The 19,075-nt window shown below is 43.7% G+C and overlaps 1 protein-coding gene across 1 annotated transcript in view; it reads left to right on the forward strand.

Moving 5' to 3' along the window:
* LOC126203931 (prickle planar cell polarity protein 3-A) overlaps window positions 1-19,075 on the forward strand; it is a 1,288,897-nt gene that overhangs the window by 1,260,162 nt on the left and 9,660 nt on the right. Inside the window, exon 8 of the mRNA XM_049938328.1 lies at window positions 15,655-15,824. Within this exon, the coding sequence (XP_049794285.1) occupies window positions 15,655-15,824 (170 nt within the window). The remainder of the gene's footprint in view (window positions 1-15,654; window positions 15,825-19,075) is intronic.

Here is a 19,075-nt window from a genome sequence, read left to right on the forward strand (position 1 = left end):
TCTTCGTTTCTGAATTGTTTATTCCCAGGCGCCGACTGACAACAGTTTGTCCTTCGCAAAAAGTCTCTTGTGTCACTGTAGTTCCCCGTTTGAGACCCATATTCTCGCCCAAATGATTTCTCATTTCTCTTTATTCGTCTTAAATAGGAGCGTGCGCTGAAAATATATCCCTCCAAATATTTTTTGTGCAAAATCTTAAAGCTTTTTCTTAAAAAAACTTCAATAAAGTTCTACATCTTTATTTTTTATGTCTACATTTTAATTTTTCAGCGTAGTCACCTTGGTGACGAACGTATTCTTCCCAACGAGAGAACGTTTGACTTTATTAACGGAGCCACAACCTCACCTCCACTTCCACCTCATCAGTATCAAAGTGAAGTCCTCGAAGGTGTGCTTTAAGTTTCGGAACCAGATGATAATGGGATAGGACCAAGTCGGGACCGTATGGCGGATAATCGATGACAGTGAACCAAAGGCGTCGGATTGTTGCAGATGCCGCAGCGCTCGTGTGTGGCATGGAATTATCATGTTCCATGTGGGGACGAACTCTTCGAATTCGTGTTTTCAGTTTTCTAAGGGTTTCTCACCCACCGACACAGTTGCGTTACACACAGCTGTGTTACACGCTACAGTTCTGAGCCCTCTAGCGGCAGAGGGTTGCAACTTGCGTCAGCGAGGCGAGAAAGTCGACCGAGTAATATCCCTGACATGTAATATCTCAACCGATATTGAGAGCAGAATAAAAAAATTAGTGGATTTACTTTTCACCATGCCCTCGAACTTTCCCACAACGCCACCAGGCTGCACTCAAATTCGCAGGAGCATTAGTCATAAATGTTTGGCTCATCAGTGTATGTCCCAAAATATTCGCGATAGATGGTGAACTTTCACACCACCACTCCGCTTGTTTCATTTCCTGGCAAATATTTCTTCCACCATCAGGAATCGAGCGTGCTACCTCTGGGTCTTCTTATTCTTTAACATACTCTACTGTCTGTCCAAAACAACACAAAATTTTTAATAATGCTGTGTAAAATTTTTGCACGTATGACAAGGTGGCTCATCCCTGTTCAACTCACACATGAAGGGCTATTTTCGACGGTTCGGGAAATGTTTAAGTTAACAAACTATGCGACTCGCCATGTATACAGTGTGTTTCACAATTTGTATTACAGTACTCTAGGGGTTGCAGAGGGGACTTTGCAGATAAAGTTTTGATAAAGAACCCAAGTCCAGAAATGACCCGTTTCAATATAAAGTAAATTTGAATGTCGGATCACTTCCTGAAGCACTTCATAGTACACACACACACAAACTAGGAAGAGCGGGCCGCAATGAGCCCTCTGTTGTTATTATGACATCACAAACCATTTTCGTCCCACTAAATCAAGGATTGCGAGGAACAAGAACATTTCGCAACTAGAAGGGTTGACTATGGTGCTCCATGGACGCGCCGCACATTCGGCTTTGAAGAGGATTTCCTTCGTTACGTACAAGAGAATCCGACAACGAGTACTCAGAACTTTGCCCTAGCTGTAGGCTTCTGTAGAGCAAACAGGTCAGTGTCTCCGCTGCGTGCGTACCGTGAAGCGCGCAATTTGAAAGTGTCCTGGTCTTCAAACTCATTTTACATCTACTCGATACGTTTCCGGACGTGGACTCCTCATCAGAACTTTATCTATGAAGTCCCTTCTGCGGCTTCTAGAAGCCTGTAACAGAAATTGCGAAACATCTTGTACATTCAGATAGGATTCAGGTTTTGGTTCAAATAGCTCTAAGCACTATAGGACTTAACATCTGAGGTCATCAGTACCCAAGACTTAGAATTACTTAAACCTAACTAACCTAAGGACATCACACACATCCATGCCCGAGGCAGGATTGGAACCTGCGACCGTAGCAGGAGCGCGGCTCCGGATTGTAGCGCCTAGAACCGCTCCGCCACAGCGGCCGGCGATTCAGGTTTTTGAAACAGTGTTAAAGATAACTTCATTCGAGTGGTGGTTGTTATTAATGACACACGTTGAAGCTGCCCGCGAGATTTTTTCATGCATTTGTGACTCATTGCAGGCGGAATGATACAGACTTCATCTCGGCTTCTACCTACACTTGAAATGTAATTATATCATTTCTCAAACAGAAATATTACGAGATTAGCCTTCTTCGTATTCAGGCCCACTGCGATCCCTTACTGTTCTCAGCCTGAGTAAGAGTTTGGAAGGTCTTGGAAGAAAATCATTTCGGTCGTCCTCCCTCCTATAATGTCTGATCATACTTTCGCTGTTTCCCATCTTTTATCTTCTTGCGTATTTTTACTTTTACTTTCATATCTTAAGGCTTTTAAACGTGGCGTCCGAAGGTCAGCTAGTTCCCATATCCTTGCGTGCTACGGTTAGGTAAGTGACCTCGACTCTGTAAAGGTTGCTCATCGAGGAAAGGCGGCTATCACCTTAAGCGCAGAGCAGAGCAATCGGAATGCAGGGAGCCAGAAATAGGAGTGAGTCAAGCGCGGGGCGAGGTGAGGTGAGGCGCTAAATGGTGCGACTGCAGGTGTGGGCAGAGGCCCTCCACACAGTCCGCCGCTGCCGTGGGCCCCACTCTTACGTCACACAGCGAAAGCTCACTCCGCGAGACGCGTTCCTCTCTCTAGTGGCCGCGCGCTGCAGCACTGCAGACACTCGCCAAAGTAGCATTCAGTACTAGATGACTGAGGTTAAGCGCTGGATTCTTTCGCCGTTATCGTAAAGCCTCTTGGCTATTGGAGCATGTCGTCAGGATGCTACCGAAGGACGTGCTAAAACATCTACCTATGGAGCACAAGACAAAGATACTCTAAGTTAATGTGATATGTACCGGATGTCCCTCCTAAGATCGTCTGGCACATTTTCTCTAATGTTCTGGCAAATATTTGCAATTTTGTTTTTGGAATGTGTAGCAGGGGTCGGTGCAAACAAGTACTGCTCATCAAGCGTCATAGGCGACACCCAGTGTCAGCGGAAAGCGTCAGTTTTTTTCCCATTACAAACAAAATGATTTTTAGACCGGAATTTCATGTGCCCACTCGATATCGCGGTCCCAAATTATTCTAGTGCGGTATTCGTTTTATCGGTCTGTATTAACAAGGACATCAAAAGACGGAGATTAATTAGTATCCCAGAAACGACAGGACCAACCAGGTCCCCGCCGACGGTTCCTGACGTGCAGCAGCTCTACTCAGTCGCTGCTGCAGTACTGGTTATTCTCCGTGGTTTAATGTTCCTGTTAATGCTTATCTGTATAACGCAAACCGATGCTTTCCGACAACACTGGTCGTCCCATGAAAGACGTGTTGAGAGCAATATTAGTTTCGGCTGAACCCCCCCCCCCCCCACACACACACACAGATTGCAAAAACGAAATTGCAAATATCTGCCGAAACACAAGGGAAAATACGCTTACAAGTCTTAGGAGAGACACCCTGCATCTATTCGCCAATAAATACATGAATAAAAATACCTTCTGTTCGTTCAACATGAACTCGCACTGCAGCTTCAGAAGGAAATGTGCATAATGCCTCCCCAAGAATCGAACAAACCTGTGACCCTTACTGGTATCCTTCTTCGAATACGTCCGATATACTCCGTTAATGCTATGTGGTATGAGACCCAAACACACGAACAGTATTCTAGAATGGTTCGCACGAGTGTTTTGTAAGCATTCTTCTTTGTAGACAGATGTATTTTCCAAATATTATGCTAATGAACCGAAGTGTACCATGTCATGTATCTACAACTATGCGCATGAGAATTCCATTTCATATCCCTACAACAGGTTACCTTCCATTCAGAAAGCTGTTGCACTCAGCGGCTATTGAGTTGTAAATTATAGATTGCAGCGATCAGTCGTCCTTTTTAAATTTTATTGTGCAGATCTAGATTTCCTCTAGAAACTAGCCATTCTCAATGCACTATTATTTTCACTCAATGCATGTAATGCCTGTTGGTCGGGCTTCATCCACAGTTCATTGAATACCATCAATGAATAAGACGACTGCTCACTACAATCTATAATTTACAAGCTCATATCCCTACAAGTTATTACACCCAGGTATTTTACGTCTTGAGTGATATTGTAGTCATAGGATGCTATGTTTGTTTCTTTTGTGAAATGCACAATTTTTTTCATTTCTGAATATTAAAACAGTGGTATTATGTAAGTTTTACTGAACGACAGACAAGCGCAAGCGCGCAGTTTCTTTGGTATTTTATGTGTCTTCTGATACTAAGGAAAAATTAGAAACGTTAGTTGTTGGAAGATCAGATGTGTAAGATGAAATTCACGTGAATTTAAAAATTTACCTACATAGAAAATAAAGAGCAGTTGCCAATTCAAGGTCGGCTGTACTTGCGGTTATACAACTGAGACGCCAATAATTAAGGACATTGTTTCTATAAGCAATAGACACGTATGACAGGGACTAGGGGTATGCTTGAGACGACAGATGGACATTGCAGCTACCACAAACTGAGGCATTGTAGGAGTCATCGATCAGTTGTCGGTGCGTGAGGCGTGGTCGAGGGCGTGGCCGGCTGCGCCCCGGGCAGGCTTTACGAGCAGGTCGCCGAGCCGCGGCTATCTGGCTCTCCCGGGATCCCGGCCACAACCTTCCTTACACGTATTTCTTCCATTAAATCAGACCTAGCCACTAGATATCTAACTGCCGTCTTCGTGTTCGTTGTATTAAAGCAATTTGATAATGTAACTGCGGAGGAAGAAACACAAATTGAGGTTTCTCATAAATTATTTAGCAATCATCACATTTACAGACCACATGTAAATTCTTATGAATAGTAGACAGTGCGGCGGGGAGAAACTTTCGTCGTTCTGTATTAACTAACACTCTGTGGATAACGCCAGTTGCTTTGTACACTAGGGCATTTAACATGGTAAAGTACATACCCTAAAAATGGAAAAGTCAGAAGTCAGTACTATGGGGCTGTTCGCTCTCATACTTTTTAGTTCATTGTCCAGTCGAGACTGTATGTTAGGCATTTAATGAGAGAAATTATTTCACTCTGCTAGGGAGTATTCACTGCGCTGATTATAGACTGTCGAGTCACATTAATGCAGCCACCTGTCAGAAGCCTGAATAATAACGTTCTACGGTGCGGACTGCTGCGAGACGTGCAGGAAGAGAGTTGTGGAAGGCACCGACAGGGATTTGCAGCCGTGCCGACTCTAGTGCGTAGCCAACTGCGCTAGGTTTCCCGATTGTCGGTTGAGGATCCGTGGTGCGAGCAGCTCGATCGAAGTTGTCCCACAGATTCTCGATTAGATTTAAATCCGGGTAGCTTGGGCGCCTGGTGAGTACGGTTAACTCATCCTGGTGCTCTTCGAACGCGGGTTGTGTAACACGTACATTGTACTGCTGATAGATGGCATCGTGTAGAGGAAGAACAAATGTGCAGGCAAAGGTGGACATGTTCCCAAAGGATAGATACAGATTTGTGTTGATCCACTTTTTCTTCCAGAACGACGAGATCGGCCGGGGAATGCCCCAGACCATAACGATCCCTCCTCCGGTCTGAACCCTTCCTACGACTGTTGCAGGGCCGTACTGCCAACGGCCATCTGTCAGGTGGATAATACAGCTTGATTCATATCAAAAGGGGAAACTAAGTGGACGTCCAGTTCTGTTGGCAGTCTGTCAGTTCATCTGAGCGTCCATTTGCTCAACCGCTGCACGCCTGTTCGCCCGTACACGTCTCGGCAGCCTTTGGTGCACCACAGTTGACCCGGCGTGGGTTTCAGATAGCACTGTTTTGCCATGCACGGTATACTTTAACCACGGTGGCACGTGAACGGTTTACAAGCTTATCCGTTTCGGAAACGCTTCAACCCTTGGCCCTAAAGCCAATGATGAGGCCCTTTTGGACGCCAGATAAATCGCTCCAGTTCCACATTGCGACAACGTTTGCACTGTTCCCCGCGTTCCCCCGGCACGCTTTGTATATTCTCCACTGCTGGTGCTGCTAGCTGCCGTCTGTGAGTGGTTGTTGCACGATGACGTCGAACATATGCGGTGATCACATTAATGTGACTGGATCGTGTATAAAAGAGGAAATAAGGAGAGTCGTATGACAGATCGAAGTGTCGGACTGTGAGCACACACCCCTTAGTATCTATTTTCGACCGGAAGCAGACTTTTAAGTAGTTAACCAGCAAAATTATGTAGTGGTCACAGCTTGGACGCTTACCAACATTTCGTGGCCCTATCACTTACTACCTCCTCCAGCAGTGAGTCCCTTCTTCTTATTGATCTATCGAAATTAATTTTCTTGTCTGAGGTACCGTGCTATTCCTGGTCCGTGTCACGTTCTCGGAACGATTTCAATTTTCTTGCTTCCGCTCTCGCTATACTCCAGTTTTCCTGGGTCAGCCGCGCCGTCTTCGTTCCGAAAACGTTCATAGAACGACAGTTGACACTAACAGTTCACGCACGTATGTCTCTTCCCCCCAGCATGTTTATTCGTCCGGTCTCGGATGTAATTGGCTATCAATAAATCCGTTCGCTCTAATATTTCATAAAATTTAAGTTAATTCTGTTCCTCAGATTTGACTGATCGGTAGTAAATCGTTGACGCATATAGGCCAGCTTTGTCGATAGTTGTACAGTGTCTGCACAGTGTAGACATGGCGTTGCCCTTGTTAGAGATTTGCAAAATGACTTAATTAGGCATGTGTATATTGCGAATAGTGACAATTGACTCTAAGTAACGAAAAGTGTCAGGTTATCCACACGAGTACTCAAAGTAATCCTTTAAATTGCGGTTACTCCATAAGTCGCACAAATCTAAAGACTCAGTTCAGTTAAATACTTAGGGACTACAATTACGAATAATCTTAATTGGAACGATGACATAGATAATTTTGTGGGGAAACCGAACCGAAGACTGCGTTTTATTGACAGAACACTTAGAAAATGCAACAGATGTAGTAAACAGACTGCCTACGCACGCTTATTCGTCCTGTGCTGAAGTAATGCTGTGCAGTATGAGATCCTTACCAGGTAAGATTGACGGAAGACACTGAGAAAGTTCAAAGAAGGGCATATCGTTTAGTATTATCTTGAAGTAGGAGAGAGAATTACGGTTATGATACTTGAGTTGGGGCGACAGTCATTAAAACAAAGGCGTTCTTCGTAAGGGCGGGATCTTTTTACGAAGTCTCAATTTCCAACTTTCTCCCCCGAATGCGGAAATATTTTGTTGAGGCTCACATACATAGGAAGAAGTGATCATCGTACTAAAATAAGAAAAATCAGAGCTCGCGCGCAACACTTAAAGTTTTCGTTTCTCGTGCGCGCTGTTCAAGAGTGGAACGGTAGAGAAACAGTCTGAAGATAGAATGAGATTTTCACTCTGCAGCGGAGTGTGCGCTGATATGAAACTTCCTGGCAGATTAAAACTGTGTGCCGGACCGAGTTCGAGTCTCAGTCCGGCACACAGTTTTAATCTGCCAGGAAGTTTCAGTCTGAAGATAGTTCAGTGAACACATTGTGAGGAACTTAATTGTGAATTACAAGTTACTCGTGTAGATGTAAATGTTGTTCCATTAGTTAATACGCTCTGTCTAATTTCCCATCTCTGGAATGCATTGTTTCGGGAGCCTGACTCGAATCGTTGTTTATCTGCAACGTGTCCCTCTTTTCAAGTTTTCTCTCTCTCGGTCGAGAGCATTCGTAAAGCCACGACCAGTTCAGTATGCCCTTACTGGTGCCAGAAAAGATGAATGTTGGTCACCGGCTCGTCTCGGCGCCGGCTATCCTTTCACGTCACAATAACCAGTTGGCGAGGTGCGGGGATTTTCTGCCGTAAGCGGAGTGCAGCGCCCAGTTTCGTGTGGTGGGCAGCCCACTGGCCGGCCGGAAGCCGTGACGTAAGGCGGCGTGCCGCCGCTGCGCCTTATTCGGCGAGGACAGCGCCCCGGCTGGCACGCGTGCGCGTAGGGAACCCCTCGCTCACACGTCGTGGACAAACACGGGACACCACCAGCTTGTCATCTCCTTATGCTCCCCGGATGTCCTCCTGATCCCGGGGTCACGCGAAGCGTTGACAGTACGCCTCATACCGCAGGGGACGTAGGTGAAACGCACACATACGTCCATGTGTACATACAAGGACATTTACATAAGTTATAGTACCCCTAAAATGAAATAATCAGTTAAGTATGTCACAACGGGAAGAATGTACGGGAAAACGTAGATATTTTGCTATGGGAGTTACGTATTTTTGACTATTCAACAACGTAGTTTTTAAACTTGGAGGGGCTGCAAAAAATCTACCAACCAGTTGCAAAGCAAGGTTTATTGGAACCTAGGTTTCGACAGACAGCTGTCTTCTTGAGAAGTTGTAATAGGCCTTGTTACATCAGATGCTAGTGAATAAAGCCAAAAGGCTCTTGTCATATTCGACATCCATCGTAAGAGCACAAATAATCCCAAGCCATGACTTAGGATTTGCAACACTATAGTAGTACAGGTGTGCAGATCAAATATCAGGTGTAGTGTGCTAAATGACACCAGAATGGAGTCTGCTGGCGTATAGCTACACTTCAGTACTACTTCCTGCGCTGCATAGTCTAACAGTGACCAAATGTGCTGCGCCAGCTGTCCTCGACGTCACATATAACATGTTCTTCACCTTTTTTGGATAAAAGAGTACCTGAAACATTCGCAAAAACATGTCACTGCACATCTCCTTCATTAGCCTGTCAACTGCTACTATATAAGTACCTCGTTCAATTGAGGGAAATCGTAGTTGTTCCAGTATTTAAACAGACATAAAAGATTACTACTAACAAAAATATAGTTCCACCATTTTACACAGACCATGTTGCGAAATACTGAAACGATTGTGAAATATTAGAGACGTTACGATCTATACTACGATTAACACTTCGTGAAAGTACCACGTGGTTCAGTCATAACCGTTAAAATACATCATAACTTAGTTGCTCAGTGCTGGGCTTTCCACTTCAAAGAAACAAAGAACTAGTTCACATACAGCAGGACCAGCCGAGAGTCTGACACGATGGAGGCAACACTATACCGTTTCGTTCCATGTAGGCTTTCACGGCCGGCGTCTTCATCAATAAACACTTCCGGGCTAAGTTTCCGTGGTCGATCTGTAGAACTTCTTCTCCCTGACGTTTCGTTCTCAACTACGGAGAACATCTTCGGAGGTGAGTTCTACAGATCGACCACGGCAACTTAGCCCGAAAGTGTTTATTGATGGCTATACCGTTTGTTCGTAAGAGGTTGGTCTATTCGGGTGCTTTGCGGAAATCTATGAAAGAGTGGCACGTACACCTATCGGTGTAATCTCCGTATTGGTGAAAAATACAAAAAAGGGAAAAAAAGATTGAGATCGTTCTAGCGCCACGTCTTGTGCTGTTAGTAGGCGTCATTTGTCGTTCCGGGCGCACGCTTGCCTTGGTGGAAGTTGGCAGTATTGCACGCCTAAAAGCTGTGGAGCATCTATTTATGTACATTAAATTGTCCAAACGCGAAGCATAAATACGTATAAGATTCCTGAAAATTCGCGCAACGACAAACACATCCTGAACCTCCTGGCTATACGATCCTTATACATGTGCAAAACGTGCGATCCAGTTTGATGGACACCTCCATATGACAAGCTTTGTAAATACAGACCTCGCAGAGATGATCTGAACTCTCATCGGAACTACTGTTCTACAGTCGACTTCTATAAACATCGTCTGATTTTCTGGCATCAAATGACTACGACCGATAATGAAAGATTTCAAGCGAACAGCCAGTCCATTCACATCAGCTCAAAGGCGATAGCTTTGAGTAAAATGAGTTCTCACGAGTTGTATTATAAGACCTTAGACTAGATTTGATACGTGACACATAATCATCATACACCTCGTGAGTGTAACTAAAATTACTACATCGCACTCCATTATTCCCTTTTAAGACGTGTGGAAGAGGCAGGGAGGGGGGAGGAAGATACTTGAGACAGTCACAAGAAATTTAAACGCGGGCTGATACACTCTGTGGCTGCCACCATGTTGTTGTTGTTGTTGTGGTCTTCAGTCCTGAGACTGGTTTGATGCAGCTCTCCATGCGCCGCCACCATATGGACTGCAATAGCCTCGAAAGCATTATGTCTTGCTTGCAGCAACTGACGTTATGAAAGTAGCTAATCTCTGGAGACTTTGGACGCATTGTGAACGTTTGCGTTATCAAGTGGAATTCGGGAGAAAGACGCAGATAGGATGGCGTATGTGACGTTTTCGAAGACAGTTTTGTTCAGATGCACGAAAGTCAACTGCAGACATGTTGCGGAAGTTCAGATATCTTAAAAGCTAGCTTCAACAACAGTGTCAGGGAATGTTTATCATTGTCGAGCGAGTGTAAGTGCTAAGCCGTGGATTCCGCAGAGATCTTTTTAGTTGTGTTGGTCATGTATTCCCTTCCACGTCGCATCCAGTGATGCCGGTGGCCGAGAATGACACGGTGGTCGACGAACATCGCACGCTCTACGGGGTCTGATTGCGGAGTTACAGTTAGTTAATAAGGACAGTTGCTTTTACGCACAGACATAGAAGAAATCAGCAGTTATTGGTAGGAAATAATACTGAACATTTTAAAAACTTTCGAGGAAAGTGTAACAATTGGGGAAACCGTTAGCATGCGGAATATACGGGACTTACTGGCGACGCCCAGTAGAATTTCTCCACACAATTTGTGATCGAGTTATTAGGCTAAAATATACATCAGGGTGAAGGACTGTTATCTCGAACGTCAGTAAAGTAATCTTAAGGAGATTTACTACGTCTTTGACTACGTGATCCGATGAACGTAACGATATAAGACCTGACTCGGACAAATCGCTAAGTATATACCAACGCGTATTAAAGGATCAGTTCTGATAACACAAACCATTCTTTTCTAGTATCTAAATATCGCTGTTCCTGTAGCGATGAATGATTAAGTTTGGAACAAACATTTTTTGGAAAGAAAACCTAATCTGCTGTCAGCGCACTCCTTTTTGGATTTCGTTAACTGGAGGAGTAGAAATTCATCAAGATATCACATCGTCTTCACACCAAAACTACTGTCGTGTTCCACAGACCACCGTACTGTGCGTGGCGTTCGTCCAGTCCCCTAATCCGTTCGCGAGTGATATGCGGGAAGAAAGATTGTCGGTAGCCTCTGCACCTTGTTTTTCCTGCAGTATGGGAACTCGACACTGTGACGACAATGATAGTTATCCTGGGTCTACGTCGCCACGAACATATTTCTGAAACTACACAGCACATCATGACGCGCATCCAGAAAACGCTGCTCCTTGCCCAGGTGATGAGTAACTTCGCCTTGAGCTCCCTTATCGGCGGATTTCCTGTGGAATACGAGGGATACGTCATATTCCACGTCATAGGCAGCAGCTATTCTAACGGGTAGGAACGGTGTACATAAGCCAGAAGAGTAGATCGAATTCCGCAGGTTTAAGAACCGAGGAAACCGCGTTGTTTTGTAGAGCAGCTTAGGCGTTTTTTGACACTTCTTGTCAGCCTTCAGGACTGGTTCAACTTTACTCCTTACCCCCTCATTTCGACCACACTTCACTTTAATTATTTTCTCTGTCTGCGCAGGTACGAATTGCCTGCCTCTACCTAGTAAGGTCATCAGTATCGTAGCAGCACTGGACTGTTTCTGTGTTTGCACAATTTCACATAAACTTCTCCAGGGGAATGGTCCCATTTTACGCTAAGGTCGTCTGAGGTATTGTGTCTTCTCCGGTGACTTCTGCGTAGACCGAACTTTTATCCATTTTAAAGTTATCCTGAGTAGCTTAATTAAGCTTTCTCTTCGCCGTTAAACTCCGGTACTTCAATCAGATACGAAGGTATCAGTGGTACAAGATGGACATTGATTACTTTGCAGTGTAAAGATATTGGAGAATGTCATCTTAAAGAAAGCAACAACTCGCGGGTAGCGTTAAATAGAAGAAAACTTGTATTTAAATCTTGACGTCAGTGCTAAGGATTATGCACCCGCTTAAAACGAAAACAATGAACAAAATGAATTATTTTCTCGACAGGACGCTCATCTTTTCTACCCATAACATAACAATAGGGAAAGCCAGGGTGACAGCATTCGCAGTAGGTGTTACTGCTTTAGGTAGCAGTGTCTCAGTGAAGAGACTACCTTTCAGGGGCATAGTAAAAGGAGGAGTCCCCAAGAATAAGCAAGTTGCCAGTGTAGGGCGACAGCTGACGTACGCCAGGTTTTCCCACTGCGTCACTCCAGCAGTTTCCTCACGCAGAGGGAGAAATGTGATCGTTACGCTCCGACCTTGGAATACCGTGGCTGAAAATGGAGTTGCATGGTAGTCGTGGCGAACTTACAAAGCACTGCTCCAGCAGACGTGCCAAGAACAGTGGCGTAAGACTAAGACGCCATCGGCAGAACTAGACTCTTCGCATCTGACGGAGTCACACTAATTTCTTTTTCTTGCTTTGGTCCACGCTTTTATTATAAAGTTCCTCTTCAAGGATGGAAGACAAATTTCCTTTGCATTATTTTAATTACAGCAATTAGTAGTACTCCAGAATGAGATTTTCACTCTGCAGCGGAGTGTGCGCTGATATGAAACTTCCTGGCAGATTAAAACTGTGTGCCCGACCGAGACTCGAACTCGGGACCTTTGCCTTTCGCGGGCAAGTGCTCTACCATCTGAGCTACCGAAGCACGACTCACGCCCGGTACTCACAGCTATATCCTTTCTTTCAGGAGTGCTAGTTCTGCAAGGTTCGCAGAAGAGCTTCTGTAAAGTTTGGAAGGTAGGAGACGAGATACTGGCAGAAGTAAAGCTGTGAGTACCGGGCGTGAGTCGTGCTTCGGTAGCTCAGATGGTAGAGCACTTGCCCGCGAAAGGCAAAGGTCCCGAGTTCGAGTCTCGGTCGGGCACACAGTTTTAATCTGCCAGGAAGTTTCAATTAGTAGTACTGTTACTAAGAGATGGCAGTTGCTATTTCAAACGATTGACATCTTAACACGTTCCGACGTCGTAGCAAGTCATCAGTTGGTTGTAGAAACGTTTTGAATTAAGGCTGCCGGTGAACAGTTTGCTACTCGCGGATCACGTCGATAGCCGGGCGTTATGGGACTCGTTTCCAGTATCATCTAATAATGACTTGCTAAGAATTCGATGCCGGTTTTGATATCATTTGTGAGGCAGAGGCTGAAAAAAAATCATTTAGTTCACAAGACAATCGTCATGTTCTCCAAAGGCGGTGTTCCTAGCTGTAAAACTGTTATTGCATTGTCTAGTTTGTTGGCGATATATGAGAAGTTGCTTGCTTGACAGGTGTCGTCATAGACATGTCTGTGATTTTGCCTAGACCATCCTGCACTCCTTATATTTGATCCGGTGTCCCGGCTTGCACTAGTCTGTGAGCCATAACAGTTTTTATTTCGCAGACGTAGTATAAGCATGAAAATTATAACTGCATATCCAGCTCAGCACTATAAAATTGTGTATCGTATTTTCTCAGTAGGCTGGTGAAAGATGCGACGGATGCTAACTGCATACCGTTCCTATTTGATCACTGAAGGCGATGCCTGAAAGAGTTTTGAAAATTCAAGGAAGCGTTTTAGATTGCATTATCTTGAGATAAAGAACTCGGCAAAAATCAGCTACTCATTTTACTGTCTGAAACATACGCATTGGCTTCAGCCATTGTAGGAAGTGTGGAAAAATTAGTTTATCGTCTCTTCCATGTTACGATCATTAGAGATTGCTCGCTAGCTACAGGAAGATCAGAGAGGAAAACGATCATGGGCCATGAAAGGAAACACCCTAGCATTCGCCAGTAGCATTATAGTGAAACCTTGTTTCGGATGAGCAGACGTTCTCCTCGAATGTGATTGTGTAAATGCTGTCGTGAAAATGTGGAGCTCGTTCTTTATAATACAGTGATTCGGTCGGCACAGCTTACTGCGCTTTAAAAATTAATTCGATGAGTGAGATAGTTTGCTAACTTGTAGGTATTTGATACTTCATCTGTGAGAACCTGTTAGCGACTGCCTGCGTTGTCCGAAATTGTTTATTAGCGTGATTTCTTGGGGGGTAGGGGGCGGGGGCTAAGATGTAAATGAGTTGGTGGCCACGTTCCCCTGACTCTGGACTGTCGTTAGCGCTCCGTTCCTCACTAGACGAGTGCGCTGGCGTGGGCGGTGCCGTGACTTGCGACTCCGCCTCCTTTTCTGGCCATTCCTGTCATTAGGCTGTCACGATAACGTGAAGGATGGAAGCCGCAGCAGCCGCGATGATGTAGGTCTCCGCAAATAGCCGACCTCGCACCAGGCTCCTCTTAAGCAAGTTAGCCACCACAATCTAATCTCTGGTCCAGAGCTTTCCCCCTATCTGTCACGTACGATCGAGATACTGAATTCTGCGAAATCCTTAGCGGCCCCTTTAAGTTGACGGATCAAAGAGCTGTGTAGTACAGCATGCAGCTTACAACACGTGCCCGCCAACAGCGGGTTATCTTTCATTGCTACCATGCATTGGCGTTCCCCACCCCCCACTCTCTCTCTCTCTCTCTCTCTCTCTCTCTCTCTCTCTCTCTATCTATCTATCTCTTCCGAGGGCTTAACATCTTACTAATGACATCTTCAGAGAGGAGATGATCCCCCTACTGTTTCACTCTCTCTCTTTCACAGAAAGTGAGCGGCAGTAGTTGTAGGAATGTCTTCTTTTTTATATATTAATGAACTGATGGGAAACTAGCAATCACAGTAGCTTCCTCTCTGCTGTCTGTGGCTTTTATCGTCCTGATCGCTCCTATGCTTATCTTGAGATTTTGACAAGAAATTTGCTGCGTCAAAATACGTATATCTGCGACACATTGACGGTTTACGCTTTGGACTGCTGTTTAAATCCATTCAAACATGGTTCCGTATAACAATAACGTATAAAGCCGAAGTAGAACAGAATTCAATCCTGATACACTTAAGAGATTTACGATAAAATGAGGAAAAACTATGTGCGCGGGCGATATGGTGAGGTTTTTTATTTTCCATTGATTCATTTCACACGGAGTTTCTCGCTTGAATAGCCTTGTCTGATGATTGTGGGAGAAAATAGATTTTGCATTCTTAATTTTTTGAACTTCAGTTTAGTTTTAATCCAAAAGTCCATACACCAACTTCACCGCTGGCTCCAAAAGTCCATACACCAACTTTGCTGCTTGCTATCCATTGTTCCTGGGGATAGTATGTTGTCAAATGAATCTGTCACTTTCACAATGTTTTAAATGAAAGGTTCTTTGCGTATGTTTTGTGTAAAGTTGGTACAGAAGAGAAAAGTCGGTAGCGTAAGAAACAAATTCTAGGGACTCGGAGCAGTTGCACTTCAAGTATATTGCACATTTGTTAATTTCAGCTATCGTAGAAATGTGTTTCTAAACGTGTTTGGTGATCGTTTTCATGCTGGGTTAGATGGACAATCGCCCAGCATATGTGCTTCATTTCGCCAGTCTTCCTCCATCAACAATTTCAGCCTTAGCTAAATGTTTTTCCTTTCTTTCGTGATCATCAGACAGGCAGCATATGACAACGGCCTCCTTTCCTTGTTACAGGCACTAAGAAGATGGAGTACAAGACACGCCAGTGGCACGAGAAGTGCTTCTGCTGCTGCGTGTGCAAGACTCCCATAGGCACCAAGAGCTTCATCCCTCGCGAGCAGGAGATCTACTGCGCCACATGCTACGAGGAGAAGTTCGCCACAAGATGTGTCAAGTGCAATAAGGTATCATTCCCTGTCGCGTTTTCTTCGTCCTAAATAAAATTGTCACTTTAACGTAACCGATAAGGTTCAAATGGTTCAAATGGCTCTGAGCACTATGGGACTTAACATCTATGGTCATCAGTCCCCTAGAACTTAGAACTACTTAAACCTAACTAACCTAAGGACATCACACAACACCCAGTCATCTAACCGATAAGGATCGTTACACACACACACGCCATATTCAAGCCACACGTAATAAGACATACAGGTGCAGTCTTTGTTTCTTATTCATGTGTATTCTTTGCTTGTTATTCATCAAGAAACCGTCAATTATACAAGTAAATAACATCAATATCTTGTCAGCTTGGTGAGTGAAGTGACGGTTCACTTAATGTATAGACAGACGGAACTATACTATCTCGCAACGACAGCCGTCGGCAGACATAGACGTGACTGCGGCTATCACCCAGAGAACTGATACGATTTTTTGGCCTCAGTCTAATCGATGCAGCAATTACCACTATTATTTAAAAAATCTGATTCAAAGACTGGCTTTATCGTTAAATTTGCAATAATAGGTATCGCTGAAAAAAAACCTTTCACATCCGGTTTTTCCATAAGTTACCCCAGCAGTTCGTATAATAATTGACAGTTATCAGCTTTTATCTTTGTTGTATTTAATATAAATTTATTACGTTCCGGCATCTCCATAGTTGACCGCTCTTTAAAAATGAGTAATAGAAAAATCCAGCTCGCAGCTTCGTAATTGTACACGTATCCAATTTTCCTTCAAATTATTCATTACATTATTTTTCCATGTCCGAAACATTACAGTGCAATTTTTAAACAAATTGCAATGTAGGTGTACGAAGACGGGAAAATACTGAATTCATATAAATCAGTTTCGTAACACAAAACATATATAGGCAGTGTGTGGTAGCAGAAGAGCTATATAGTTAGGTCTTCATTTTTATGAAGACCTTTCCCTTACGCATCTTAGTTGGGGAACTTTCTGTAGTGTTATATCTCAACACAACCGCCTAGCAGTGCGTTCTTTGGAGACATGTCCCGAGTCATCACCCTGCTGAAAAGCTGGTTTGTTCCCCTCTCTGCCATAGATCCTAAACATTGCATCGTCTGTTCAGGGCCTACGTTAGTGCTGTTAGCGGCCGCTCTCATAAAGCTTTTAGTAGGCGGACTGACCATTCCATACTCCGTTACTACAAGCTGTTACATACTCTCTCCGATAAACGATATATCACACAGCAGATCATTTCTTTCTTAGCAAAAATTTTATTTGCACCATTAGTTTATTAGTTACACGTTTGATACACCCGTAACTAGTAACAACAATTTTACAGTGTTCGTTAGTAGAAATCATGATTAGTGACTTTGACTGAATGTTTTTCCTTCCATATTTTACGAACGTAACTCACTCGCAGATCTTAACATAAAACTGAACAACGATTCTAAATAAAATACATTTTATTAAACGCATTTTCCAATAAATTTACACCAGTTGTTTTGTCTATGCTGAGCCTCAGTACATGCTTAATATTTTCACAGCTTCGACTCGAGCACGGCAAGATCCTGTCACAAGTCGTAGAACGTCTCACTGATCTGGACATTTAGCTCAGTTCTGGTGGCAACTGCAGTGTTGTGCACCGTACTTCTTATAAGACACAAAAAAAAAAAACACACACACACACACACACAAATCAGGAAACGCGAAACCAGGTACACAACAGGTCATGTTCGATCAATTCAGTGTTCCACAAAATGGGCGGTTAACAGTGCTCGCCGATCAACAAGGAAACGTACTTGGGCTCCATCACACTGAAACTACGAGGTGCTGGACGCAGCAAGATGTACTCTGCCCAGTAGTTTTGTACATATTCTACCAATGAACCACAGTCTGTCACCTGCTACATTTACGACTGAGCCTCAATGATCGTTCCATTTCACATCCGTACAAACTGCGACACTCAGCTATTTATACGAGTTGCCCGATTCCTACTGTGATTGATTGATATTGCAGCCATAGGATACTCAGTCTTTCGTTTCGTGAAGTGCAAAATCTTTGCGTGGGAAAAGTCTGATGTTGCTGTTACCTAATATTGCCTGCAAGGTCATTAACATACAACAAGAACAGCAAGAATCTCAACACGCTTCTCTGGGGCACACTTCAAGTTAGTTCTGCATCTGTCAGTGACTCTGTGTCCAAGATAACATGCTGTGTCCTCCCTACCACCAAATACTCAGTCCAGTCACAAATCTTGCTTGATACCCCCATTTGATGGTACTTTCGATAATAAGCGTGTGTCTGGTACTGAGTCAGATGCCTTCTATCTATCTACCTTGACCCATGGGTTTCAGCTTATCGTGCGAAAACAAGTACGTTTTGGGTTTCACATGATCATTGTTTTCGGAATCCATGCTGGTTCGAATGGAGCAGGTCATTCTTTTAGAGATACGTCATTACATATTAACTCAGAATATGTTTTAAGATTCTACAAGAAATAGATGTAGGAGATATTGGACAGTAGTTTTATGGATCACTTCTGCTGCACTTGATGCTGATGGTTGTGATCTATGCTTTCTTCTAATCACAAGGCACAGACTATTATTCGACAGATTTTTGGGGTATTATGGTTCAAAAAAAAGGGGCTAACTCAGCCGAAAAAGCAGTTATCACGCGTGAACTCAAGTATCAGTCAGGACGGAAGGAAAGTCGGTAGCGATATACAGCTGCTGTGGTAATGCCTCTTCCGATTATCTACGATCGTCAGCGCCTCGTGTGGAAAATACGTGAATTAAATGGGATTTGTTGGGATATTATTTCGTTAAAAAATACAGTATCTGTGATTTGTAGTAAGTCGTTACTACATGGTGTATGGCGTTCGATTATTTTTTTTCGGAAGCTGTAGCGATTGGCGAAATAGTGGTTAGGTTGGAACGTAATAGCACAGCTTAACTTTTTAATAAGATCATTACTGCAATTTAACTGTAAGATTTTGTTATTTATTTATTGCACTATCGCGATTTCCGCTGTAGTGGCATTATAAAGTGCAATGGTGAAAACTGAAAGCAGTAAAAGTATGGGTTACAGAGTGCAAGGCATAATGCGATTACATTTCACAAATACTGTTTAAGGAGCATTATTAACAAAGTGAGCAAAAATCAAATACGTCTGTATGAAACGTGGCATCAAAATGTCACAAAACATATGTGGATATATATACTAGTTGTTTCGTCATACGATGTGAGGG

This window comes from Schistocerca nitens, chromosome 9, assembly GCF_023898315.1.
Source record: "Schistocerca nitens isolate TAMUIC-IGC-003100 chromosome 9, iqSchNite1.1, whole genome shotgun sequence".
Lineage (NCBI taxonomy): Eukaryota > Metazoa > Arthropoda > Insecta > Orthoptera > Acrididae > Schistocerca > Schistocerca nitens.